Below are 26995 nucleotides of genomic sequence, written 5' to 3' on the forward strand. Positions count from 1 at the left end.
GTGCAGTTGCCCCTTTGGGCTGAGCCTCCAGAGATGGGGTATCTGTTGGGGTTTTGAGATGAGATGCAATAGCCAAATGGCAGGGATCTTGCTCTTCCCTTTGGTGTCAGTGCTAAGTGCCCTCTCTGTACCTCTTCCACCATCAAAGCACAACACTGTGTAATCTGTCTACGGCAGTCTTTTGAGTTAGAGTCTTGTGCTATACATCCTCCCTATTGAAGGCTGAAGATTCCTGACTGGGGTTTATGTAGTACTTGGAGAGAGGGAGCTGTGATTGGGTGCAGGGAAGGGACGTGAATGGTAGCAGGTGTAGTCAGTATCCTGTGCTCTGTCACAGCTTTGGGGCAGCACAGCACCTGTCAGGGGGCACTTGGCCTTTTCCATTGCATGGACACTTATGACAACACCCTGGTTTTTGATTATATAACTTTCTGAACATTTGGGGAGGGCACTCCTGGGCTAGGGTGTGTAGAGCACTGACTAACGGTTGCCATGCTCCTGGGTCTGTCCCCTTCCCCACTGGTGCAACTCCTAGTTGGCTCCCTAAACACTTTCAGGCCCCAACGGGATTACAGTTAGCGTACAAGGAGAAGACTGCTTGGAACCAAAGGTGAAATGGTCATTTGTGGAAATAATGAGTTTCAGACAGTCATGAGAGACCCAAGCTTGGCTAGCTGATCCATGCAGCACTGAGTGGCACTTTCCAGGCACCCCAAAGGTCAGTTGTGCCCTATCCACTGTCTGAAGGGAGGAACCCTCATATATGAGCATGCTAACAGCCCAGTATGGGGCTGACAGTGTCCCTGCTCACCCCGCCCCTCCCAAAAAAGCAACCATCCTAGGTACACTTCGCTGGGTGTATGCTCCACTACATGACAAGGGAAATGTCAGGAAGGCAACTGGAGTGACAGAATTGGATCAGAAGTGAAAATTCAAAGGTTGAAAGGCACAGCTGGCTGCCACTGGCAGAGAGATGGTCCTGAAAGCAACATGCTTTGATGAGATTCCTCAGGGACAGTGTGCAGAACAAGAATAACCAAGGGCTAAAGACCAACCTCTGGGGCACCTAATGGAGACAAGAAAAGCAGAGCACATACATCTGTCTGTGGAAATATTTTATAAAGTGGTAACAGGAAGGCAGAGAATCTGCTGGGAACTGAGTCATGGAACAAAGAGAGTCAAGCATAGATGTTTCTATAACTGTTTTGCTCCACCAACAGTGCTATTTTCTGCAGCATCTACATGGCATCATCCTGAGGGTGACTGAGAGCAGCTTACAACTGCTCTTTAGCCAAGGCTTTAAGAACTGTCACAGGTTTGAACTTCATGGGTGAAAGACATCATTATGGATCCAGAAAACTTTTCACAAGAGTCTCTTTTAGGACTGCTGAAGCTTCAATCTTCTACTGTTGGTTGGAGGTACTGAATACAGTTTTATATTGGCAAAGGTAAAAGTGGCCAATGCCTGATTGATTCCTCATCTTTGTCACCAAGAAGCCAGCTGTTGGAGCCCCCAGCTCACACGCTCCACTAGGTGCAGTATGGTGGTTAAAGTGTGATTAAGATGGGAAAAAGGTAAAAGTCAGATCTACATGGAACCTCAGACCCATCGAGATTCAAATCTCCACTTAACACTAAAGTTATTGGTAGTCCATAGGTCAGTCATTCTCCGAGTGTAACCCATTCGAGTTTGTTGCAATTATAATCGGGACAATTAGAAACGTTGCAATTACAATCAAGGCAAAGCTCTTCACCCAGGAGTGCTAGTTTCATATGGCTTAAAAAAAGAAACTTCATAATGAAACATGACACTTACAAGCAAAATAAATATCCAATTCATGGTCGCTTTAGGGCAGGGGTGTCAAACATATGGCCCAGGGGCCAAATCAGGCCCTTGGAGGGTTCCTATCAGGCCCCCCACCTCGAGCAACTGGCTGTCATCTGCTTCCTTCTCCCTCTCTCTTGCTTCCTTCTACATAACAGCTTGATTTGCAAGCCTCACCCAATTGCACAGGATCTACAAAGCAAAGTCTATTTTCTCCATTAGCTGAGGCTCCTCCCTTGGGGAGGAACGGGGCAGATTGCTTTGCCAGGCTCTCAATTGCACAGCAGAGCTACTGAGCCCAGCCTCTCCTCCTTCTATTGGCTAAGGGTCCTCCACCTTCTGGCCCCATGGGGAAGGAAGGAAAGAGCCAGAGTTTCCTTTGCCCAGTTCCCTGTAACCCATGGGAGAAATACAAACAAAGCACCTTTAAGACCAACGAGTGCTAATAGTTTAAGCAGATTTTATTTTAAGGTTGTTTTAAAAAAATCTTTGTGTTTGTCTCTGTCCTTTATAAAGCTTATATCTCTGCTACTTAATCTTAAATAGGTACACACAGGGATCCGGCCCTCATAATAGATGAGTTTGATTCCCCCTTTAGAGTCTAAGACGGCCAGTTAATGGAGAAAGCACCTGGATTGCTCTGGGCACCAAAGTCGTTATACTCTTACAAGACCACCCTATACCTACTCCACCACGACCATTACGCGATTCCGAATTTGTTCAACTACAGCTCCTCACTTCTACCGAGCTCGTGTTTTACATGATTGTCCCGTTTGCATATCCGTCGCGTTAACTCGGCGAGGAGACAAACCCGTCAAAATACACAGGAAGTATCACCTGTGGCTGAAAGCGCACGCGCCCTTCCCTTCTGGAACCAGCCTTTCTAGCAGGAGCGGAAGTGCAAGACTCAGTCGACGCGCCGCGTGGCCTTGGAGGTGGAGCTGCTTTTGCGCAGTCAGAGGCGGCGGGTAGACATGGCGGGCGACGGGCACTCGGGGCTACCGGCAGGGACGGCTGTAGCGGTCCTGTGCTTGGTCGCGCAGTTGGTCGTCCGCGGGGCGCATGCGCTGTACTTCCACATAGGGGAGACCGAGAAGCGCTGTTTCATCGTGGAGATCCCAGATGAGACCATGGTCATCGGTGAGATGCGGCGGGCGGCGGTACGGAGGGACAGGCCGCGACTCTAGTCCTGGCAAACACGTTGATTCTCTTCTTTCCTCCTCACCAGGTAACTACCGGACGCAGCTGTGGGACAAGCAGGCAGAGATTTTCCTACCGTCCACGCCGGGGCTGGGCATGTTCGTAGAGGTCAAGGACCCCGATAAGAAGGTAAGGAGCTACCCCTGCTGGCCAGTTGCCTTGTCCTCGCCCTTCATTCTGTTCAATGGCTGATGCTTCTGGAGGATGACTGCAGGAAGGAAGAGAGATGTTCGGGGAGCATAAGGAACAAAAGCGGTTAGCCCACGTCTCTTTAGCGTCTCCTCCCTCACTTTTTCTTGTGATCTTCATTCCTTTGCCACAAGAACGGCCAATTGGAGGCTTGATCAAGGAGCCTGGTTAGCAATGCTGAAGTGGTAGAGATTCTTCCTTGGAAATGTCATACTCATACCGTGGCCATCTTTCCTTGGGTTGTAGTAGGTGCCTGGGCCCTGGATGGAGTCAGGCACATAATTGTGCCTATAGAGAAGAGCGTTCTTAAGTCATGATCCTGATTCTTTCTGATGGTTGCTATTCCAGGTGGTTCTCTCCAGGCAGTATGGTGCTGAGGGCCGCTTCACTTTCACATCACACACCCATGGAGAGCATCAGATCTGCCTCCACTCCAACTCCACTCGCATGGCACTTTTTTCAGGAGGCAAATTGGTAAGCTAGCTTCTTGTCTTTTGGCACTATCCACCCTAGTCTTGTATTCTAGGGCTCTCTGACACTCCATAGCTTGGAGTGGCTAGCCTTCTCACTTATCCTCATTTATAGCAAGAGAAGTGCTAGTCAGATGTGAGGACGAGAAGCTGGTGCACATTTCCAGGTCTTCTTGTCTATCTCCTGGCTTGGTTTCTGTCTCTTTGTGGCTCTCAAGGCATAATTTGCTCAGCAAATGAGATGGAAGTGCGGAAAGAGTTCAGACAAGACTGAAACCTGGGCCAGGGACTTGTTTGAATTATTAGGTTGTGCTGCTGTGTGTTATGGGCCCATGGTCTAATTTGGTATGTTCTGTGTTCAGCGAGTGCACTTGGATATCCAAGCTGGTGAACACACCAATAACTATCCTGAGATTGCAGCAAAGGACAAGCTGACAGAGCTGCAGTTAAGAGCGAGACAGCTTCTGGACCAGATGGAACAGATCCAGAAAGAGCAGAACTACCAAAGGGTAAGGTGTTCTCTGAATATTGTTCAGGGTAAAGAAAAACCTTTAAAACCTTCTCAATAACATTTTATTAAGTGATGTGTGACCAATGTTCCCTCTAAGCTGCAGAGTCTTGTGAGCAAAAATTCTACTTTGTGAGCTACTGGCATTTAAGTTGTGAGCTACTGCATAAATTATTGTGCTCTGGGGTCATCCTTCCTGAGCTAAGACAAAAATGTGTGAGCTGGAGGCTAAAAATCTGTGAGCTAGCTCACGTTAATTCAGCTTAGAGGGAATATTGTTTGTAACATGTTGGAGGATGTTCAGCCAAGAGGGGCTGCAGGAGTAAAGCAACATCAGGAGAGGGTGGGTGTCAGACCTTCCTCCTTGGGCAAAGGTGTTCCAGCTACAGATAGTCTATTAAGTGTTAAACATTATGTTTGTGGGAAAGTGACAAAAGGCTATAATTGGTTTGCACATGGGGGGCTGCAAAGAACAAGGGTGGGAGGAATGGCAAGCTTGCCTTGGAAAGGAATGTCTTGGTATTAGGGTTTGTAGAATCTTTCGGGATCAAGTGCCGTGTTCTACTGGAGAAAGTTTTCCTTCCAGACGTTTCGTTCTCAGCTGCGGAGAACATCCTCAGTGGCATTGCAGCCGGAGCAGGCGCTCAGACCTTCTTGGCTGCTGTGCATTGAGTGGGCCCACTCAATGCACAGCAGCCAAGAAGGTCTGAGCCCCTGCTCCGGCTGCAATGCCACTGAAGATGTTCTCCGCAGCTGAGAACGAAACGTCTGGAAGGAAAACTTTCTCCAGTAGAACACGGCACTTGATCCCGAAAGATTCTAAAAACCCTAATGATGTTACCAGCCGTGAAAACCTGAAATCTTTGATAATGTCTTGGTACTTTGGTGGGGTGGGTGTGATTTGAAAGAAGCCCCATTTGGGGAGGGGGGGGTTACTCATACCCCAGATAATACGTGAATAAGGAAACTGAACTTTGCCTGTGGGGGAGAGTAAAGTCAGGGCATTCATGTTTCTGATTCTTAACACAGTTTCCATTTTGCAGTATCGAGAAGAGAGATTCCGCATGACCAGCGAAAGTACCAACCAGCGAGTTTTGTGGTGGTCCATTGCCCAAACTGTCATCCTCATCCTCACTGGTGTTTGGCAGATGAGACACCTCAAAAGCTTCTTTGAGGCCAAAAAACTAGTATAAGCAACTTCTGGCAACACAAAAACTTTTATTAAAATGTCTCACTGTCCTTCTCCAACTTCCACTGAACTCGTCTCTTGCCTTTTGGAATCAGAAAAAGAAATCAGAATGTGAACATACCAGCACTCTCTTTGCAAGGACATCCTTTCTGTAGAAGCCTCCAACTTGTTCTTTGCTGTGTTAGAGTAAAGAGGTTGGTGCTGAGGATTGTATTTTGGAATCTTTGGGGTAGGGAAGGAATTTCAGCACCTGCAAGTCTTAGGCAGAAGATGTTCCTCTTGGAGAAGCTTAGGAGAAGATATTTAAGATCCCCACCCCAATATCTCTCTGCTTTCCCCTTGTCCTGAGTGTGGGGTTGGCAGGTTCTGTCTCGGCTGTGGGTTGGTTCTTCATGGTTCTTCACTCATTGCCTTTCATGATTCCTTTTAGCAAAGGTGTTGGGATTGGCTTGGAGAAGAAAGGGAGAAATTAAGTTTATGCTTGTGTTTTGATATCTGTGTGTGTGGGTGGCAATAGCAGTGGACAAAGTCAAGGCTTAAGTCTTTCAGTTCTGTTTCTTTAGTAACTGGAGCAAATGTTCCTGATCTGCATCCCATCCTGATGTGATGCCATCAGATCACTGATTCTCAGCAGCAGAGAATGCGTTACTTCTGTATGCCCCAATTTCCTCAGCACAGTCTGAATGATCTTTGCCTTGGAATGGACTATAAATGCTAGTTGTGGGACAGCAGATTTAGCTGTCTCATTTTTCCCTTCAGATGCTGACTTGCAGTGCCCATAAAAGTGTGAAAAGTTCCAGAAATGTAAAGGTGTTGTCTTAACCTTCTGTGATGGCAGCAATCACAGCATTAAGCATGGCAGCAGTCAACTGTTGGGAGTTCAGTAGAGTTTTTGGGACGAGGCGGCTGCTTGTACCTACTATTCATGAAGAAAGCAAACCTTTAAAAACACAGAAAATGTGCAGTTGAATGGTTCTCCCTTCCACTCACCTTAAATAAATTTGTGGCTTCCCTTTGTTTGGGGGGGAAAGATCCTGGTTTTGGACAGTCTTTCCTTGACCTTTCAGACATTTTGTTAATGATGTTAATCTTTATGATTGTACACTGAGAAGAGAAAAGAACATACTATGGCTACTTTATTGGTATCAGAAACTTAAGCTCAGAGAAAAAACTCAGCTTCTTCTGAAGGGGGTGGGTGAACTGTAAATAGTAGGATTAACAGTATAGGTTCCCAAGGCTTCTCCAGTTTGGTGTAGTGGTTAAGTGTGTGGACTCTTATCTAGGAGAACTGGGTTTGATTCCCCACTCCTCCACTTGCACCTGCTAGCATGGCCTTGGGTCAGCCATAGCTCTGGCAGAGGTTGTCCTTGAAAGGGCAGCTGCTGTGAAAGCCCTCTCCAGCCCCACCCACCTCACAGGGTGTCTGTTGTGGGGGAGGAAGGTAAAGGATATTGTGAGCTGCTCTGAGACTCTTCAAAGTGGAGGGCGGGATATAAATCCAATATCATCTTCATCTTCCCTTGAGGTGACACTGCAGGTAGCTGAGGAAGTAATTGTTTATGGGGATAGTCTTTAAGAGATGGTTAACTGCCAAAAATAGCACATGTGGTAGCTTAGCAGTTAGCAGTGCATGAAGACTATAGAATAGATCCAGCCTTCATCTTCTCTGGTCATCAAAGCCTCAGTGCCTCAAAGATCAGATGAGGGGGCAAACAGGGAGCTCTGCATGCTAAAAGGCTGCATTTCCTACAATGCTTTCAGATGTCATTTTGGAGCAGAAAGCTGCTCCTGTTCTCAGCTGCAAGTGAGTAATGGAGAATGAAACCTGGTTCTCTCAGATAAGAGAACACACACTTAACCACCACACCAAAATAAAGTGCACAATTGTATCATCCCAAAACCATCCCCCACCCCACCCCGGTCCATGGAAAAATTGTCTTCCACAAAACCGGTCCCTAGTGCCAAAAAGGTTGGGGACCACTGTTCTAGGGGACAGATCCTCCTGTTTAAGATTAGATATGACAGTGGAACTTACTTTGTGCCTTCCGTAAAGCTGCAGTCACAATTACTATCAGCCAAATGAGCCACATATAAACTATAAGTCCATGTACCACTACGAATGTACATAATTTTTAACATTAAATATATAACTTTTTAAATTGCCAAAGTACCTCCGCTCATGAGGGATTATCTCTTCTTGTTGCTGTTGAAGTTTAGCCAGCTCTTCTGTAGCTGGTGATAGAAGTGCTTCTCTGCCTTCTTGTTCTCTCTTCAGCATGCAATTGACAAGGCACCTGGAGGAGAGCAAGCTGGCTGTGGAGAAAGGGGAGGAGCACTGCCTCATTGTATCCAGTTTAATTTGTTGGGTGGCTGCCATGATAGTTATGATTTTGCTCTCTTCTATGTAGCCAGCTTGCCCTTCTCCCAGCAACCAGAATGAGTGCAGAGCCTGTGGAGAAGAAAGGGGGGTGTCAGGATGAGCCCTTCCATCCCTTGCTTGTAGCAGTTGTCTCAAGGTTTGGACCACAAGCCCTACCAAGTAACAGGCTCCCCTTTCCTAGAACAGGGCAGGTGCTATGCTGGGGAACAGTGCTCAGAAAAGCCACGAGTGGCTCCATAGCCATTCAATATCACTGAACTCCACGGTATCTGAACAGCTAAAACAACCTTGGGCCTCTTGTGGAAGTTTTGGAGGTTATTTGGCTAAGTACACCTTTTTCAGATGCATATCATCAGAAATTTCTACCTTGTGTGCTTGGTCAATCTGACAATACTTCTGTAGTATGTCTGATGCAGGAGCTACCCTGAAAGATAACCTGGCCCCTTCAGCTGATAGACAATGTGGCTTTATTTTTGCAGACAACTATAGAAGCATAACAGCAGTGGAATACATTTCAGGGGGGTAGCCCTTTGTTGGTCTTAAAGGTGCCACTGGTCTCAATAGTGATCCATCAGCAATCTGCCAACGCGTCCAGATGATTACCTTTTGCAGCCCTCCCTAACAGATGAGCGTAGTTGAAGAATAGTGCAAGATGCTGCCCAAACTTCTCTATAGAGTGCTCCATTCGCTTCACATTTTTAGCTGCTGCAACGAACTGGGCCTTTTCTTATGGCTACCCTTGGTAAGTCTTCTCTAGCGATTTTTCTGCAGGGCTAAATCCGGTGGTGTTATTAGAACCCTGGTCCTGTTATAAGTGGGAAGTAGCCACCTTGCAACCTCAGTGAAAGAGTTTCCTTACAGAGTTTCCTGAATAATGCAAGAATGGCCTCTCTTGCTTGCTGACAGAAACCCCGGGAGCGGGGCTGAGGAACCACAGTCCACGAAGCAAGGAGCGCTGCCTCTCTAGGCGAGCGCTGCATGTCCTTCAGCGCCGTTCGCAAAAGATAAATCTGCCTTCGGAAGCCGGTTAGACGTCGGGCAGTCTAGAGCCACGCCCACCTGAGGGGCGAGCCCTTTTGTCAGGCAACCGGGCAGGCGCGGTCCTCCCGCTGCCAGGGGGCGCTCTGGTCACCAGACTCGGTAGCTCCCCGGTACTGGAAATCGGCTGTGCGCAGGCGCAAGCTAGCAGTCGGGCGGGGGTCCTTATCATGGAGGAAGGCGAGCTGAGCTTCGCCCACATGGGGCTGGACGCGCGACTCTTACAGGTATCCTGGTAGGGTCGGGGATCCGATCTCCTTTCCGTAGGTGGAGGATCTTCCGACGCATGCGTTTGATGCCCCCTTTCATTCTTTCCCTAGGCTGTTGCAGAGCTGGGGTGGGCCAAACCCACGGTCGTGCAGGAAGCTGCCATCCCGTTGGCCCTGGAAGGCAAAGACTTGTTGTGCCGCGCCAAGACCGGCTCTGGGAAGACGGGGGCCTACGCCCTGCCACTTCTCCAGCGCTTGTTGAACGCCAAAATGGTGAGGATGGGGGAAGGGGAGAGAGGGAGGAAGAGCGCTCTGTGCCCAGCCTCGCGTGCATCTCTCCTAGCCTTTTTTGGTTTTCTCCTTCAGGGGCCCTCGGTGTCCGCACAGGTGGTGCGCGTGTTGGTACTGGTACCCACCCGCGAGCTGGGCCGGCAAGTAGTGCGCATGCTGCGTGAGTTGGCTGCACACTGTAGCCGTCATGTGCGCTTCGCTGATGTCTCTGGCTCGGATGACATGTCTGCGCAGAGGTGAGGGAGTGGATGCTTGCTAATAGGCAACGCTCAAGCAGGGATCTGGTGGTGGAGGAGGAGGAGGAAATGGTGCCCTCAAGCCACAGCTGACTTCTGGCGTCTCCCTAGGGTTTTCAAGGCAAGAGGTGTTCAGTTGTGGTTTGCCTCTGGATAAAGTCATCAGGACCCTGTTATTCCTTGGAAGTCTCCCATCTAGTTATGAGCTGACCCTGCTTAGTTTCTGGGATCTGACAGGATCATGGGTTTTCCAGGTCAGGGGCATCTGGTCTTTTCTCTGATTTGCAGACTGGAGGGCCATCATTCCAAATCACCACCTTTTGCTTGTTTACTAGGCCCATCTTAATGGAGAAGCCAGATGTGGTAGTGGGCACACCATCCCGGGTCCTGTCCCACTTGCAAGCGCACAACTTGAGCCTGCAGGACTCCCTGGAGTTGCTGGTGCTGGATGAGGCAGATCTTCTGTTTTCCTTTGGCTTTGAGGATGACCTGAAGAGGCTGCTCTGGTGAGTCGGGAGTGGGGCTGCCCTGTCTAGGTAGACAGGCAAGGGTGGGTGGGAATGGAGCCTACCAAGTGGTATTTTCCTTCCCCAAGCATGACTCTTTAATCTACTGGTTCTGGTAGTTTACAAACTGTTTGGCGAGAGTTCAGTTGTGCTTACAGGCAGCAGGCAAAGAAAAGTGAGGAGTCTAATAGGTACGGTAGTATCTGCAAAATGTAACAGTCTCTGGGGCCTTTCCTCTCAGTGAAGTTACATGACAGTTCTGCTGTGGGCTTTCACAGTCATGTAGGTCAGTCAGTCAGACAGTCAATCACATTTTATTTGTATCCCACCCTCCCCGACCAAGCGGCTCAGGGCGGCTAACAGCAAAAAACTCAATATACATTATACAATAAATAGCATTTAAATACAGTTAATTAAAATCCATAAAATTCTAAAAACATTAGTACATTTAGTGCTATTCCGCTGGCAAGTTTACTTGGCAGTTTAGTAGTTTCAGCTGGTGAAGGCCGTTCGGAACAAGATGGTTTTGCAGGCCCTGCGGAACTGTTCAAAGTCCCGCAGGGCCCGCATTTCCTCTGGGAGCTGATTCCACAGCTGTGGGGCCATAACTGAGAAAGCCTGAGTACGGGTACTCTGGAGTCTTACCTCCTTTGGCCCGGGGATAGTCAGCAGGTTCTTCCCTGCTGACCTCAGTGCTCTCTGGGGTTCATACGGGGAGAGGCGGTCCCTAAGGTAGGCAGGTCCTCGGCCATATAGGGCTTTAAAGGTAATAACCAGCACTTTGTAGCGAATCCGGTATATCTGGCAGCCAGTGCAGTTCACGCAGCCCCAGCTGTATGTGCTCCCGCTTTGGGAGCCCCAGCAACAGTCTGGCAGCCGCATTCTGCACTAGCTGCAGCTTCCGGGTTCGGCACAAAGGCAGCCCCATGTAGAGGGCATTACAGTAATCCAGTCTCGAGGTGACCGTTGCATGAATCACTGTTGCCAGGTCCCGGTGCTCCAGGAAGGGGGCCAGCTGCCTTGCCCGCCTCAGATGAAAAAAGGCTGACTTGGCAGCGTCTGCTATCTGGGCCTCCATTGATAATGAAGGCTCCAGTAGAACTCCCAGGCTTCTGACCCGGTGCGCCGCTTTCAGCGGCGCCCCGTCAAAGACCGGGAGAGGTATTTCCCCTCCTAGAGCGCCCCGACCTAAGCAAAGGACCTCTGTCTTCGCCGGATTCAGTTTCAGCCCGCTCAGCCTTAACCAAGTTGCCACGGCCTGCAGTGCCAGGTCCAAGTTCTCTGGGGTGTAGCCAGGCCGACCGTCCATTAGCAGATAGAGCTGGGTGTCATCTGCATACTTGTGACACCCAAGCCCGTACCTCCTGGCAATCTGGGCAAGGGGGCGCATATAGATATTAAATAGCATCGGCGAGAGAACTGCTCCCTGAGGCACCCCACAATGTAGTGTGCGCCTCTGGGAGAGCTCACCCCCAATTGCCACCCTTTGTCCCCGATCCTCAAGGAAGGAGGAAAGCCATTGTAAGGCCAACCCCCTAACCCCAACATCGGCGAGGCGGCGGGTCAGTAGCCGATGGTCGACCGTGTCGAACGCGGCCGACAGGTCTAACAACATCAGCACTGCCACACCGCCTCGATCCAGATGCTGCTGGAGGTCATCCACCAAGGCGACCAGCACTGTCTCCGTCCCATGACCCGGGCGAAAGCCGGGCTGGCAAGGGTCTAGGATGGAAGCGTCATCCAGAAAACCCTGTAACTGCAACGCCACTGCCCTCTCTATAATTTTACCTAAAAACGGTAAATTCGAGACCGGCCGGTAGTTTGCCAATTCGGCCGGATCGGCTGTACTTTTTTTCAAGAGGGGGCGGACCAAGGCCTCTTTTAAGGGCGTTGGAAAACGTCCCTCCAGGAGGGATCTATTTATGATGCCCCATAGAGGACATCTAAGCTCCCTCAGGCAAGATTTAATTAGCCAGGAGGGGCATGGGTCTAAATCGCAAGTTGTTGGGCGTGCAGAGATGAGAATTCCGTCGACTTCCTCCAGGCTGAGCGGGTCGAAATGATCCAGAACTAAACCTGAAGACAGGCACGGAGCCTCCAGTTCGTGTACTGTATCCAATGTGATGGGCAGGTCCTGGCGGAGCGACATGATTTTGTCTGCAAAAAATTTCGCAAAAGCCTCACAGCCTATTTCCAATTCTTTAACATTTGTCCTGCCCTGGGGCAGTGTAGTTAAATCTCCAATTTAGGGGTGGCATGAATGCCACTTACAGAGGAGTTTTTACAATTTTAGCTAATCTGTGTAATTTTATGTATTTTAACTATGTTGTAAATTGCCCAGAGCCTGGCTGGACCTGGGATGGGGCAATTAATTAAATGCAGGGCCTTTTTTGTAGAAAAAGCCCAGCAGGGACTCATTTTCATATTAGGCCACACCCCCTGACATCACCATTGTTTAGCATAGGGCATTTTTGTAGGGAAGCCCCAGCAGAAGCTCATTTGCATATTAGGCCACACCTCCTGATGCCATGCCAGCAGGAACTGCATTCCTGCTCAAAAAAGGCCATGATTAAATGTGAATATTAGTAATAATAGCAGATTTTGTATATATTTTACAAAATTAATACTTTGCTTTTCTGCCACCATCAGGGCCACTGACGGATTACAAACACACATCTTAAAATATCGTTAAAACCAAACAAAAACATACTAAACCCAAAACTAAAATACACATATGCAGACAGAAAAACAAAAATTTAAATAGTGTAGGAAGGAGGGAATCATTGAGGGAATGCCAGAAGAAACAAAGAAGTTTTCATTCACCAGTAGAAGATGGCAACAGAAAGGAGCAGCAGGCAAGTCTGTCTAGGGAGAGAGTTCTGGAATTGTGGTGCTGTGTCAGACAAGGTCCTTTCTGGGGTTGACCCCTGCCTGATATCAGGCTGTTGGGGGCACCCAAAGCAGGGCCTTGGAAGATGACTGCACTGGTGGGGTAGATTCATAAAGGAGAAGGTGGTCCTTTAGATCCCAGGCCATAAAGGGTTTTTTTTTAATTTTGTGTATGTATTTTTGTATTTTTCATGTGTGTGTCTGCACCTGGAAGTCACGTTCACCTCTGGTGACTGACCCCTACTGGGGGCCTGGAGGATATTCAGGGAGGTGGCTGAATAAGCCTGCCCCTGCCTTCTGACTGGGCATTTAAAGGGCAGTCTCCTATCCAAGTACTAACCACAGTCAACCCTGCTTAGCTTCCAAGATCTGATGAGATTGGGCTTGCCTGGGCTAGGGCAGGGCACAATTCAGTGTTTTAAACGTCAACTCCAGCACATTAAAATGTGCCTTAGGAATAAAATGTGCTACTTCGTATAGAGATGGCTATGCCTGCACTTCTTTGTGAATTATTTCCTTGATAGTGTGTGAAGACCTAAGGGCTGTAAGGCTGACCTGTAAGCTAATTCTTGTTTCTTATGCATTTGTTTCCTTTCCAGTCATTTGCCCAAGATCTACCAGACATTCCTCATGTCAGCCACATTTAATGAGGACGTGCAAGCACTGAAGGAGCTGGTGTTGCATAATCCTGTAAGAAAGGGGGAGAAGTTCTGTGGCCTATTTGGGGTGGATTGGAGGCTGGGTGTTTCTTGTGCTACTGAATTTTGTGGAATACTCATTGCTCCTTGTCTGGCAGCTCTGTTTCCATTGTCCACCCTACTACTCAAGGGTGTTCGGCAGGATGAAGGGAGCACTCTGGTCACTCTCCTCTAGTTCATTTGCAGAAAGGGTCCATCTGCTTGGTTCTTCTCCACAGGTGACACTCAAGCTGCAGGAGTCGCAACTGCCAGATAGCTCCCAGCTCAGCCAGTACCAGATTCGGTGTGAGACAGAAGAGGACAAGTTCCTGCTGCTCTATGCGCTGCTGAAGCTTTCACTGGTGCGGGGAAAAGTCATTCTCTTTGTAAGCGCCATTGACCGCTGCTACCGCCTCAAGCTGTTCCTGGAACAGTTCAGCATCCCTGCCTGTGTGCTCAACTCAGAGCTGCCAGTTCAGTCTAGGTAAGGCTCAGCAGGGTTGGGATGTCTGTGTGCAGCTGAAGTCCGTAGCTGGGGTGGTTTTGTTTGGGGATACCTTGTGTTTTTAGCAGCATGTCAAAAGAATGAACTATGGAAATTGTAGCCTGCCTGGCTAGAAATTGTGGACCAGTTATCTAACAGTTAATGTCCTGGCAGAGTTCCTGGAAGAGCACGTTGCCCATAAACTATGGGGATGGCTCCCTTGGGGCCCTCTGGGATTGCAAGAGCACCTGTTGACCAGAGGCTTACAAGTCCTTTTGATTCACTTCCAGATGCCATATCATCACTCAGTTCAACAAAGGCTTCTATGATTACATTGTCGCCACGGATGAGCATCAGCTAGCAGAGCCAGAGGTAATGAAGAAAGGAAAGAAGAAAAAGGGCACCAGAGGACAGAAGTAAGTTTGTAAGGGCTTATGTTTTCTTAGTGGGCAAAAGTTTCAAACATTTAAGAACCAATTAGGCCGAAGTAGCTAACTGAATGAAGCGTTCTGCCTGGCACCCTGCGTGTGCATCAGTCCTCCTCTGATGTTGCTGATGCTTCTTGGCCCAGTAGGCCTTTTTCAGTCTTTGTGGGTGTGGCCTGCTGGATCCATTGCTCAGGGATGCTGGGTGCTTTTCCAAGACTGGCTGGCTGTGAGCAGCATCTGGGATGCAGCTGTCTGAATGCTGTCCTGCTTACTTCTCTTCTAGAGGCAAAGAGTCTGGTGTTGCACGTGGCATTGATTTTGAGAATGTGTCTGTTGTCATCAACTTCGACTTTCCTCCTTCAGTTGAGTCCTACATACACCGAGCAGGCCGGTCAGTAGCCCGGGAAAACGTGGGGATGGATATCTGTTTACAGAAGTGGTACAGCTTCATGTATCTGTAACGTTGGGATCTGTTTGGGATTTTCAAGAAATTGCTGTGTTGCAACTTCACCATGCCATGAAGTGACTGTGTGTCATCTGAAATTTAGGAAGGCTTTGCATGGATGGCAAGTAATGCAAAAGTTTGATTCTTGGAATACCAGTGTAGTGCAGAAAAAGCAAATTCCAGTTTGTTGATGCTTCTTTCTCTCTCTCTCTCTCAAAGTGAAGGCATGTAGTGATTTGTGTGCAGTGGTGTCTTTTGTGTTAGTTGTGGCCTACCTAACTGCTGTGCCTTTTTTTCTTTTTTTGCACTATTTGTGTGTTTTCTTCTGCAACAGAGTGGTATTTCTCCACAATCAGCAAGGGAGATGAGGACACTTGGGTTGCTGTAAACAAAACCTGGCACTGATGTAATTTGCAGATAGAAAACCTGTTTTCCATACTGTTGTGAGCATGCAGTAGTTTGGGACTTCACTGTGTGCTGTGCATGTTGAGGCCAGACCATACCAGGGTTTCTGTTAGTGGGTTTTAGCCACCTTCAGGTTCTGTTTGAGCTCTAGTACTCAGTCTCTATTTTACATACGCAGGGCTGTCCTGTAGTTTCTAGGTCTGTCCATACTGCTGGGGGTTCAAGGGTGTCAGTACCCTAATATATTGGTCTCAGTTGTGCCCTTCTTTTCTTCTTTCTTGCAGAACAGCCCGTGCCAGCAACCCCGGAACAGTGCTGACTTTTGTGTCATGCTCAGAGAGTGCTCAGCTGGCCAAGATTGAGGCAGCACTTGTGGGTGGTGAGTGTGAGAGCTGTTAGTTTGTCCCAGGCAAGCAGTTGTCTGAGGTCAGCCAGAATGGGCACTAGACACAAAACTGTCATCCTTATCCTGCCAGTTCATGGGGTTGTCTTATGGCTGTTTAGTGTAGTAGTTGCTGTTCCATAACCAAACGGTTCCTGCTTGTTCCCCAGACTCCAACGCAGTTACCTTACAACCATATCGGTTCCAAATGGAAGAAATTGAAGGTCTCCGATATCGCTGTCGGGTTAGTGTGTTCACTCGGGTAGTGTCAACGTGCGCACGGGGAGGGGAAATTTGATGTCCTCAGGGATACTCTAGACAATGCAAATTCTTCTGTTACAAAATGGGAAGAGGAGGTGGATGTAATTTTTTTCATGTAAGGCTGCTTGTGAGTATGGCTATGAGACCTGTGCAGAACTTCAGTGTGTACTAGGAAATGAGATCTGCCTGGCCATGCTTATTTTTCAGGAAATGAAAAAGAACTTAGATGTAGAGTTCCCATAGAATCCTCAGCACTGGCTGTGCTAGTGCTCATGGTCTGTTGGAAGCCTCCTGGTTTGTTTTTAATATAGGTTCTTCTCTGTATTTAGAATGGGATAGAGATGCTTTCTATGGGGCTCAGTTGACAGATACATTGCTTTCCTGAATTCCAAGTAGTGGCAGATTAGAATAAGCAGCTTCCACTGACCAAGGGTGGGGGGAGTACCTAAATTGATCTGAGTAAACACAATTAAGACAGTTTAAGCACAGACTGGAAATTTTAAGCACATTTTTACTGCAGACAAGGTAGGGATTATCAGATATATTAATGCTGTAGCATCTTTCCCATTCTGAAGGTACATCTTTATCTTGGTCTGCCTGTGGGTATTTATGACCAGGTGGGCAGAGCAGATCCCTCATGGCTGCTGCATTGCCTGACCTCTGTCTCCTTCTTGCTTCCAGGATGCCATGCGTTCAGTCACCAAGCAAGCAATCAAGGAGGCTCGGCTCCGTGAGATCAAGGAGGAGCTGCTCAACTCTGAGAAACTGAAGGTATAACCCTGTGTTACACTGGTCATGGAGGTCTTCCCCCAATCCCAGCACTGTTCTGGTGTTTCTGAAGATGTGTGCCTGGTATTTTCTTCTACACATCCTTTCCCCCTCCTTTTAGACATACTTTGAAGACAACCCTCGGGATCTGAACCTACTGCGCCATGACCAGCCCCTTCATCCAGCCATTGTCCAGCCACATATGCGCAATGTGCCGGACTACTTGGGTAAGGAATAGATAAGAGTGCATGAAAAATGCTGGGAAGGAATTAGTGAATGGGCATAACTGTCCCTTTTGAGAGCACATATTTGCTGCCTTGAAAGGGTGATGCAGTCTTTTACAGTATACTGCGGGGTGCGCATTAACTTTTGGTCTGCATACTCTTACTTGAAAATTACCTTGTCTAAAGAAACCATAAGCATTGAACTCTCTTAGGTGCCTCTAAGAAGAAGGTGTTGCTTTCATATTTTGACTGGAGAGTGTTCGTTTATAGCCCTTTTTCCCCCCGAGAGTCAAGGAGGCTCTGGATATAAAAACAAAGCCGTTGAACTGCATTAAGCAGCCAAAAATCAATACAATAAACAGTGCGAAAAATGGGTTACAAAAGCAAAAGACAGCGTGGTAAGACCAAGCAGTAAGAACAACACGGCAATACACTGCAGTCCTTTTCTCTTTATAAAATTGCTGTCCAGAATAATTCTGTTTTACACATTACACAGAATGATAGAAGTGTGGATGTCTTCCTGCCCTCCATGGGCAGGCCATTGCACAGGGTGGCCACAACAGAGGTTGTACAGGCAGTTGGTGATCTTACCCGTTTACAGGGTGGCACCTTAAGGCTTTGCTCCAATGAGCAAAATTGTTGTGGCGGGGCATAGCAGGAAAGATATGTGAATAGCAAGTCTTGAAGGACTTTCTAGGTGATAACCAGGATAACCAGTACTTGAACTGAACCTGATAACTTATCAGTAACCAGTGAAGGAACTGCACAGTAGGTATCTGTGGGGAAGTAAAGTGAAAATGTAGATGGGCCTGATAGATGCACGATAATGAAGAAGAAATCAGCTGCAGTAGAAGCTTGGTGGGAAGGACTGAGGGGTGCACTGGGCATGCACTTCTGCATTCTGTTTGTTTGGGCAGCCGCCAGTGCTTCCTTCTGTTTTTCTCCACAGTCCCCTCTAGCCTACGAGCTGTTGTACGGCCCCTCATCAGGAAACGCAAGCGGCGGAAGCCACTGCCTTCTCGTAGTAAGGTTTGTGTTTCTGTGTCTCACTTCCAATTTGGTATCTGCAGTTGGAACAACACACACTCACTCACTTAACTCACTCTCTCCCTCTCTCTCTTGCTCTCTCTCTCGCGCTCTCTGAAACTGAAACCACTAGCTCTTTGCAATATTGTAGTCCAGTCTATGCTTAGGCACAGTGAGTGCTACAGAGGTGGCCCGTGGTCTGGTTTGGGGGCTATCTGAGGTATCTTCCATGTCCTTGGGGGAGGCAGCTCTTACCAGGAATCCATGCTAAGATTCTTCATTCAGTTAGTATAATGGAACTCTTCCTGAGTTCTCAGCTCTTGATTGCAGATGAGAGACTCCATTAGATGCCAAAATAGAATGAAATTTATTCTTTTGCTGCTGTCTTGCAAGGATTTATTCCTTTTCTAGGCCGTTAGGTGGAGCTCTCTGTTCCCTGCCACTTAGGCATGATGATAAGTTCAGTAGGCATTCCTTCACAGTAAGAAATAATCAAATGGCTCTGGACAGCTGCTAGTACTGAAATTTGCCTCCTCCCCTTCTATTTGACGCTCCTGGTCTGGCTATTGCACGTTACAATCCTGAAGTTGGTGTTCATTTAAACTATCAAATGTGTCCCAATTGGTTTATGGGTAAGAAAAATATTAAAAAGTTATGAATAACAGAAACAACTTAGCTGCAACAGAATGAATTAAAAAGCAATCTCTATAGATAAACACAAGGCAGGAAATACCAGCTCAAAGAAAACTGAGAACATGTTAAATTCGAAGAAGTTGTGTGTGATGCCGGAAAGAATGCACCGAGCTGAGGTCCTGCCAAAGCAGAACATGGCAGAGGGCTTCAGAAGATGGCCTTAATTGTCAGGGAATTTGGGACTGGGAGGGCCATTTTGGAGACTATCAGAGACTCATTGTAGAGCTGAATGCAGGGAAAGCGGATATGAGTATGTAGAAGAGAGCTGGAATTGCTTTGAAAAGTTTTCTGTGCAGCCTTATAGAAAAAGGTCTGCATGGTTAAACAAACAAAGTGATAGAAGCTGTGGAAGGTAAGAAGGATTTCTTTAAGTGGGGAAGCTAGTATCAATGGGTTAATAAAAGGCAACACAGGCTGTGGCAAATAAAATGCAAGTCTGTGATCGGGCAGGCAACAAGGGAATATGAGGAGCATGTTGCAAAGAACATAAAAGACCAACAATAAAAATTTCTTCAAATATATTAGAAGCAGGAAACCAGCCAGGGAGGCAGTGGGGCTCTTGGATGACCAAGGCGTGAAAGGTTTACTGAAGGAGGATAGGGAAATTACTGAAAAGCTGAATGCATTTTTTGCCTTTGTCTTCACTGTGGAAGATGAGACATGCTTCCCCACTCCAGAACCACAGATTTCGGGAGAGATGTTGAAAGATCTCAGTCAGATTGAGATGCCAAGAGAGGGGGTCCTATGACTGATAGACAATTTAAAAACTGATAAATCACCAGGCCTGGATGGTATACATCGAAGAATTCTGAAAGAACTCAAATGTGAACTTGTGGATCTCCTGTCAAAAATATGTAATCTTTCATTAAAATCTGCCTCCATTCCTGAGGACTGGAAGGTAGCTCCTGCCACCCCCATCTTTAAAAAGGGTTCCAGAGGAGATCCATGAAATTACTGGCTAGTCAATCTGCCGTCAGTAATGGGAAAGTTGGTGGAAACCATTATTAAAGAGAGAGTAGGTACAATGATGAACAAAAGCTATTGAGGAAGACTCAGCATGAGTTTAGTAAGGGAGGATCTTGTCTCACTAACCTGTTAGTGTTCTTTGAGGGAGTGAACAAACATGTGGACAAGGGGGTCTCAATAGATGTTGTTTACCTTGACTTCCAGAAAGCATTTGATAAAGTTCCTCATCAAAGGCTCCTAAGTAAGTTCAATTGTCATGGGATAAAAGGACAAGTCCTCTTATCAATCAAAAAACCGGCTAATTAATAGGAAACAGAGAGAGTATAAATGGGCAATTTTCGCAGTGGGTGGTGGTAAGCAGTGGGATGCCACAGAGCTCAGTACTGGATCCAGTGCTTTTTAACTTGTTCATTAATGATTTGGAGTTGGGAGTAAGCAGTGAAATGGCTAAGTTTGCAGATGACACTAAATTGTTCAGGGTGGTGAGAGAGAACCAGAGAGGATTGTGAGGCACTCCATAGGGATCTGTCAAGGCTGGGCAAGTGGACGTCAATATAGCAAATGAGGTTCAGTGTGGTCAAGTGCAAAGTAATACACATTGGGACCAAAAATCCTAACTATAAAAACAAGTTAATGGGGTATGAACTGTCAGACTGACCAAGAGAGAGATCTTGGGGTTGTGATAGATAACTCACTGAAAATGTCGAGACTGTGTGCAACTGCAATAAAAAAGGCCAAGGTTATGCTGGGAATTATTAGGAAAGGAATTGAAAACATATCAGCCAGTTATCATAATGCCCCTGTATAAATCAGTGGTGAGGCCTTTTTTGGAATACTGTGTACAATTCTGGTCACCACATCTCAAAAAAATACTCTACCAATTGGAAAAGTGCAGAAAAGGGCAGCTAGAATGATTAAAAGGTTGGAACACTTTCCCTATGAAGAAAGGTTAAAGTACTTTGGGCTCTTTAGCTTGGAGAAACGATGACTAAGGGGTGATATGATAGAGGTCCACAAGATTATGCATGGGATAGAGAAGGTAGAGTAAGAAGTACTTTTCTCACAATACAAGAACTCATGGGCACTCAATTAAATTGCTGAGCAGTCAGGTTAGAATGAGTAAAAGTACTTCTTCACTGAACAAGTGATTAAATTCACTACCACAGGAAGTGGTGGCAGCTAGATGCACAGACATCTTCAAGAGGGAATTGGATAAACATATGGAGCAGAGGCCCATCAGTGGCTATTAGTCACAGGATATAGATGGAATTCTGTCTGGGGCAAGTGATGCTCTGTACTCTTGGTGCTTGGGGGCAACAGTGGGAGGGCTTCTAGTGTCCTGGCCCCACTGGTGGACCTCCTAATGCAGCTGTTTTTTTTGGCCACTGTGTGACAGAGTGTTGGACTGGATGGACAACTGGCCTGATCCAACATGACCTCTCTTACGGTAGCCTTCCAGAGTTGTATGGGAGAAATGGGGCAGCAGTATCTCACTTTTCTGTTTCCTCTTTGTAGGGGCAACAAAACCCACTGCGTAGCTTTAAATACAGAAAGCAGAAATCACGGACTCCAGCCAAGAGAAAGAAAACCTCCTGAGTTCCTGGCTTTGGCAGACAGTGATATGTATGGATTACAGAGCAATCTGGACTGTGGACCCTCCATGCTGGGCTGTGCTTTTCTGCCAAGATAGGATTCTATATCGAAATACCAGAAGTGTGTTCGGGCCTGTAAATATACAGATTTTTAAAAGACTGTCTCCTATCCTTTCCTTGGAAGGTGTTTACAAGGGGGTTACAAATTGCTCCACTATCATCTCTCTCTTACCCACCCACCCACATCCCCTTCTGCTTCCTTCTCTGGGGCTGCTCGTGCTCTTTTGGGGAGCAAGGGAGAGGGAGGAGAAAGAGAGAGAAAACAAAGTTGGAGTTCCAAGGCAGATTTAAGACCAACAACATTTTGTTTCAGGGTTAAGCTTTTGTGTGCAAGTACATTTCAGTTTTGGAGGGAGGGAGGGTGGGTACATGGGTGGATTCTTCTGACACGCACAGTGTCCATTGAGAAAATGATTTTAACTTATTCAGAAAAGTTAGGGGTTTTTTTTAAAGAATCTTGAATTATTTTTCTTTCAAAAAGAAGCCTGATCAGGAATTAGAACATTTGGATTGGTGGAGTGATTTCAGATGCCAAATGGTAATAGGACAAACTGGTTATGAGACAGGAAAACTAGCTCTCAGTTCAGTCCAGGAGGACACATTGTTTTGACCTTCATTATCAATTGCAATTAAGCAGTCTCTCTCTCTCTAATCTCCCTTTTGAAATTCCTTTGTAAAAGCACTGCTACTCTTAGGTCAGCAACTGAATGTTGGGGTTTCTAATGTCAGACTTATGTCCATTTATTCTTTGCATCCTCCTAGATGGAATTGAGACTTATGTCTCCTGTCTAATTACCTACTATTCTTCTGTATGTTACATCTAATCCAGTCCAGCCTGCTATTGTCATTCCCCTGCTATTGCCATTTGACATCCGAAATCACCTTTATAAAGTTTATATTGTCAGTCAGTCAGTTTATTTATACGGCACCAAGCCAACCATAAAAGCCTAATAATTTAAACTAATTTAAACACTGAATGGCAAAATTATCCATGTTTAAAAGAGTATAGTAAAATTAATAAAAGTATAAATAAAATCAAGAGATATATGCATTTCTAATACAGAGACAAACATTACAAAACATAGCTACCTGTTTTCTGATATTTTCAGTGCCTTGTTTTACATTTTATGGCACACATGGCCTGGCCCAACATAGTCACACTTATGTCAAATCCAGCCCTTGTAACAGATGAGTTTGAGACCTGGGCCCTATATTGTCACTACCAAGTCCCACCCACCCCATCCCCCTTTTGCATCCAAGGCAGTCAGAAAGGTCATTTGTAGGAATCACACATGAATGCACACAAAGATATCTTTTATTGAATCAGGCTGTTTTTCCATCAAAGTCAGTATTGTCTTGCCAGACTGATGGTGGCTCTCCAGTGTCTTAGACAGAAAGGTCTTTCACATCACCTACTGTCTGATCCTTTTAACTGGAGATGCTGGGGGTTGAACCTGGGACTTTCTGCCTGTAAAGCAGAGAGGGCTCTGCCACTGAGCCATGGCTCCTCCCAAACAGTAGTATTTTGTCTAGAGAACCTTCTAGCCAGCAGAGATGTGCTGTTGCTGTTGTTCCCACAAGTAATATAAACTAAAGAATACTGTGCATCTAAACACTAAAGAAATCTAATCCTTATTATATACACAGTGGTTTCCATGTAGTTTTTGAAATTTATAGTAATTACTCCTCTTTCACAAATGACTCCTCTTTTATAAAACAAGCTTTTTACTCACATACATCCAAGTCACAGAAATGAGTACAAGCATTCATTACTATACACAAGCAGCTGTTATGGTAAAGTTCAACAACATTTACTGTGAAGAAAAGCCCACAAAATTTCTGTGTGCCTTCGATTATCACAATCAGTTGTGTGCCACAAGACACCACTGACGAGATGCCTAGGTCTGTTTCTTGTTGCAGAAGTTCTTCATCAGAGTGTATCCTCTTCAATAGCACATCAGCAATTGAACTGGAACTAAAACAAAATGCATAGCCATATATTTCTTGGCGTGTTTGGCTCCATGAAATTATATAAACTCACCAGCATATATGTAACGATCATGTCTAAGCCATTTCTACTCCTTTTCAAGACCTATTTCTCCTCACCTTACAGTTGGCCAAGGTTCTCATAGCTTGACAGGAACATTCAGTGTTAATAAAACACACTAATTGCAAGGAGTATGGATGGCTTTGGTGCTGTGGACTGTACTATTGTGTACAGTACAAATACTGTCTACCATAACATCTGCTTGAGAGCACATTGGTGTAGTGGTTAAGTGCACAGACTAATCTGGGAGAACCGGGTCTGATTCCCCACTCCTCCACATGCACCTGCTGAGTGACCTTGTGTTAGTCACAGTTCTCACAGAGTTGCTCTCTCAAGGGCAGCTCTCTGAGAGCTCTCTCAGCCCCACCTACCTCACAGGGTGTCTGTGGTAGGAAGAGGAAGGGAAAGGAGATTGTAAGAAGAGACTCCCAATGAAGGGCAGGGTATAAATCCCCAGTTGGGGGAAGGAGATCCCCTGGTCTGGAGGCCCTCCCCTGCTTTAGGGTTATCAGGAAGTGGGGGGAGGGAGGGAAACATCTGCTGGGCACTCCATTATATCCCATGGAAACTGATTCCCATAGGGTAAAATGGAGAATTGATCCACAGGTCTCTGTGGAACTGTTTTTTGAGGTAGAGGCACCAAATTTTCAGCATAGCATCTGGTGCCTCTCCTTGAAACACCCCCCAAGTTTCAAAAAGATTAAACCAGGGCGTCCAATGCTATGAGTTCCCAAAGAAGGTGCCTCTATCCTTAATTATTTCCAAAAGGCATGCAGTCCCTTTAAATGTGATTGCCAGAACTCACTTTGGAGTTCAATCATGCTAGTAACAACCTTGCTTCTGCCTCCACCCGGAAAATCTCCTGGCTCCACCTCCAAAGTCCTCAGATATTTCTTGAGTCAGATCTGGCAACCCTAAACATACATTCAATTTCTTTTTCTTCTATAGTAATGAATGTTTGTACTAATTCCTGAAACTTGGATGTGATTAAAAGCTTGTTTTATGAAATAGGAGTAATTTGATGGTGGAAACATAAATTTCAAGAACTACATGGAAACCATTGTGTATTAAAGAATAAAGATCTATTAGTTTTCTTTCATGTTTAGATGCACAGCATTCTTCAGTTTATATTACTGTGTTCCCCCTTTCTCTTGTGGCTGTTGTTCCAGCAGGCCTTTGCTCGGAAAGGGGCATTCTTGGCTGCTGGGATGAGTCGGGAAGCTGTGCCTCCATTACTAATGGCTGGCAGTGGTGGCAAGGCAGTTGGACTATTGCCCTGGCTCCTTGCCTTATCAGGAAATGCAAGGCGGGAGTCAAGGTCAGGACTGGATTGTAAACCTTGGAGACAGGGCAGGATAACAGGCTTGGGGTGGAGGCAGTGGTCTTATATGACGTTTCAGGGCAAAGATTAGGTGAGTGGCTCATCGTAGATAGGAAATGCACAGCTCTGTGCAGTTATTACTTTCTTTGCCTTCTGTTGTATGCCCTACTCCCTTCCCTTCCTGAAGTAGTTGTTTGTCTGCAAACAACAGCTGCTTTGCATGTCAGTTTTAAAATGTATTCTCAACCAAAGAAGTTTGTGAACTGCTTATCGTAGAAATCTGCAGTAAATATGACTAAAAGTCAATAAAGTAATTATCAGTGAGATGAAGCCAAATAACAAGCTTAACAATAAAACAATTCAGAATCAAAACTGTTATTCAACTGACAAAAGCAGGATTTCACAGGTAAAGGAAGAAACAGAATGTCCACCATGGAGATGCAGTGGTGGCAGATAACTGCTGAACGGTATTTGCTTGTGGGTGGGCGGCCTGTGAGCCATTGTTGGGTAGAACATTCAGACTGCCTTTACTGCTGCTGTGACTGGGGGAAAGGAAGCATCTAATTTCTGAGGCTCTTTGATCTTTGCTGCCCAGAAGGTTGGACACAAACTGCTCCTTTGGTGATACTGAAGAAGAGGAAGGTGAAGGCACAGGAGTCTCCTCTTCAGCAGAAAGAAATAGTGGCATTTCTTCCTCTTGCTCAATGCACACATCCTGTTGCTCAAAGAGCATCCTGTGCAAACCATTTTAGAAGTGACATCAAGTTTGGAAAATAAATGCTTTCCGGTACTTTATTGAAGGACCTGCAATTAATATTCCTGCATACACCCGCTTTCTTAAAAATCCTGTGTTCTGTGCAAACTCTGCAAAGGTCCACACATGCCAAAACCCCAAGGCCACGTAGACTAGTAGTTCTCAAACCTCAGAAACTCTAGGAGCCCCATTTTGATGTAAAAATTTTAGCAGACCAAGACTTCCTCACCCATGATCACTATGTTGCAGATGCCCCTGTTCTCATAGGGCACCGCAGGCCATGCCTGCTCCAGGGAGGCCCACTTTTACCATCCCAAGCAATAGAGTGAGAATTATATTTGCTATACTTTAAATTCCAATTTAATAAAATGTTTGTGATTTACAAGGTCAGGTATCAGAATTCAATTGATTATTTTGAGCCATAGGCCCTGACTCAAGTTCTGATCAATTGGAAGCAACTTAGCATAAAAAGAAACTTTCTCATTGGTTAATACCCCCTAGGTAAAGCAAACAACAGGGTGGGGGAGAAAGTTTCAGAGCTGCTCAAAATTACAGAAAGGTCAACCTTGCACACAAGGATGAATAAATACAGTGGTATCTCTATGATGAAATAACTTGCTTTGAAAATAGTGAAACATTTTATTTGAAGGCAACTGTGCAGGCTGTCCTTCCTTGGCACCATTCCCCATTGAAAGATGGGAAGTGAATGCCATCCTCCAGCGTGGAGAGTTCCATCTTCATTTCTAGAATTCTGACGGTTGCTTTTTGCAATTGCCAAATGGATGTGAGAAGGGCTCATCTATTGCCCATGTAAAGGATTAGCAGATCTTCTGCTGTGCCCTTGTGGACCACAGTTTGACAAACACTGAAAGCATGGTTTGGTTTGGTTTTTTGGTACAAATAAGAATGCAGAGTTGTTTAGTCATCCCATGCTAAAATCCAAAATTACGTTCTTCAATAATAAGAGCAAATTATGGTTACGTTTTTCCAATTTCATCTTTGAAGTAAAGAGACTGTTGGTGGTTCCAAGTGCCTGAAGGGGACCCCTCAAGCACTAGGGTTATTGGGTCACTTTTGCCTTAGAGCTCTCCTCTAGTATGAAAGAAAACAAGAAGAGACAGTGTTGCCTCTGCCTTGCCCTGACCACATGAAACACATCCTAGGAGCCTGAACTGGGCACAGTGATTGGCTTTGGTACCTGCCTTGGGGGCTTCCTGGGATCGAGGCAAGAAAGTCTGAGACATATGAAGCTGCCTTCAGCAGTCAGGCTATTAGTTGATCTTGCTTAGAAAGGTCTGCCATCCAGAATCTCAGTCAGAGGGAAACTTGCTAAGATATTTCTAATTGTGAATGTCAGGGGGTGGACCCTGGAACCTTCCCATTTATGGAACATCCTGCCTGATGAGGCCAAGAAGGCTCCCACTCTCCTGGCAGTCCACAAACCATGCAAAACTGGATTATTCAGGAAGGCATTTTTCTAAAGGCCTTTTATTATTGTGCAGTGATTCAGGAAGATGTTTTAATAACGGCTA

General features: G+C 46.2%; 2 protein-coding genes and 1 long non-coding RNA gene across 3 annotated transcripts; all 3 read left to right on the forward strand.

The window, feature by feature from the left end:
• Positions 1 to 2675: 2675 nt before the first annotated feature.
• TMED4 (transmembrane p24 trafficking protein 4) lies at positions 2676 to 5440 on the forward strand. Its single transcript, XM_060250741.1, has 5 exons — positions 2676 to 2965; positions 3054 to 3154; positions 3563 to 3688; positions 4047 to 4193; positions 5236 to 5440. Exons 1-5 carry the CDS (start codon positions 2800 to 2802, stop codon positions 5383 to 5385), a joined length of 690 nt encoding a protein of 229 aa, XP_060106724.1. The 5' UTR covers positions 2676 to 2799; the 3' UTR covers positions 5386 to 5440.
• Positions 5441 to 5719: 279 nt separating this feature from the next.
• On the forward strand, positions 5720 to 6413 carry LOC132580104 (uncharacterized). The gene is made up of 2 exons (XR_009556030.1): positions 5720 to 5758; positions 5817 to 6413. It is a non-coding gene; the product is annotated as an uncharacterized LOC132580104 (long non-coding RNA).
• A 2432-nt stretch (positions 6414 to 8845) lies between these two features.
• On the forward strand, positions 8846 to 21438 carry DDX56 (DEAD-box helicase 56). Its single transcript, XM_060250918.1, has 14 exons — positions 8846 to 9026; positions 9120 to 9281; positions 9375 to 9535; positions 9871 to 10041; positions 13530 to 13620; positions 13847 to 14091; positions 14382 to 14507; positions 14803 to 14910; positions 15654 to 15748; positions 15922 to 15995; positions 16694 to 16783; positions 16902 to 17007; positions 17954 to 18033; positions 21205 to 21438. Exons 1-14 carry the CDS (start codon positions 8970 to 8972, stop codon positions 21283 to 21285), a joined length of 1647 nt encoding a protein of 548 aa, XP_060106901.1. The 5' UTR covers positions 8846 to 8969; the 3' UTR covers positions 21286 to 21438.
• Positions 21439 to 26995: the final 5557 nt, after the last annotated feature.

The sequence above is a fragment of the Heteronotia binoei genome, chromosome 12 (assembly GCF_032191835.1).
Source record: "Heteronotia binoei isolate CCM8104 ecotype False Entrance Well chromosome 12, APGP_CSIRO_Hbin_v1, whole genome shotgun sequence".
In the NCBI taxonomy this organism is placed as follows: domain Eukaryota; kingdom Metazoa; phylum Chordata; class Lepidosauria; order Squamata; family Gekkonidae; genus Heteronotia; species Heteronotia binoei.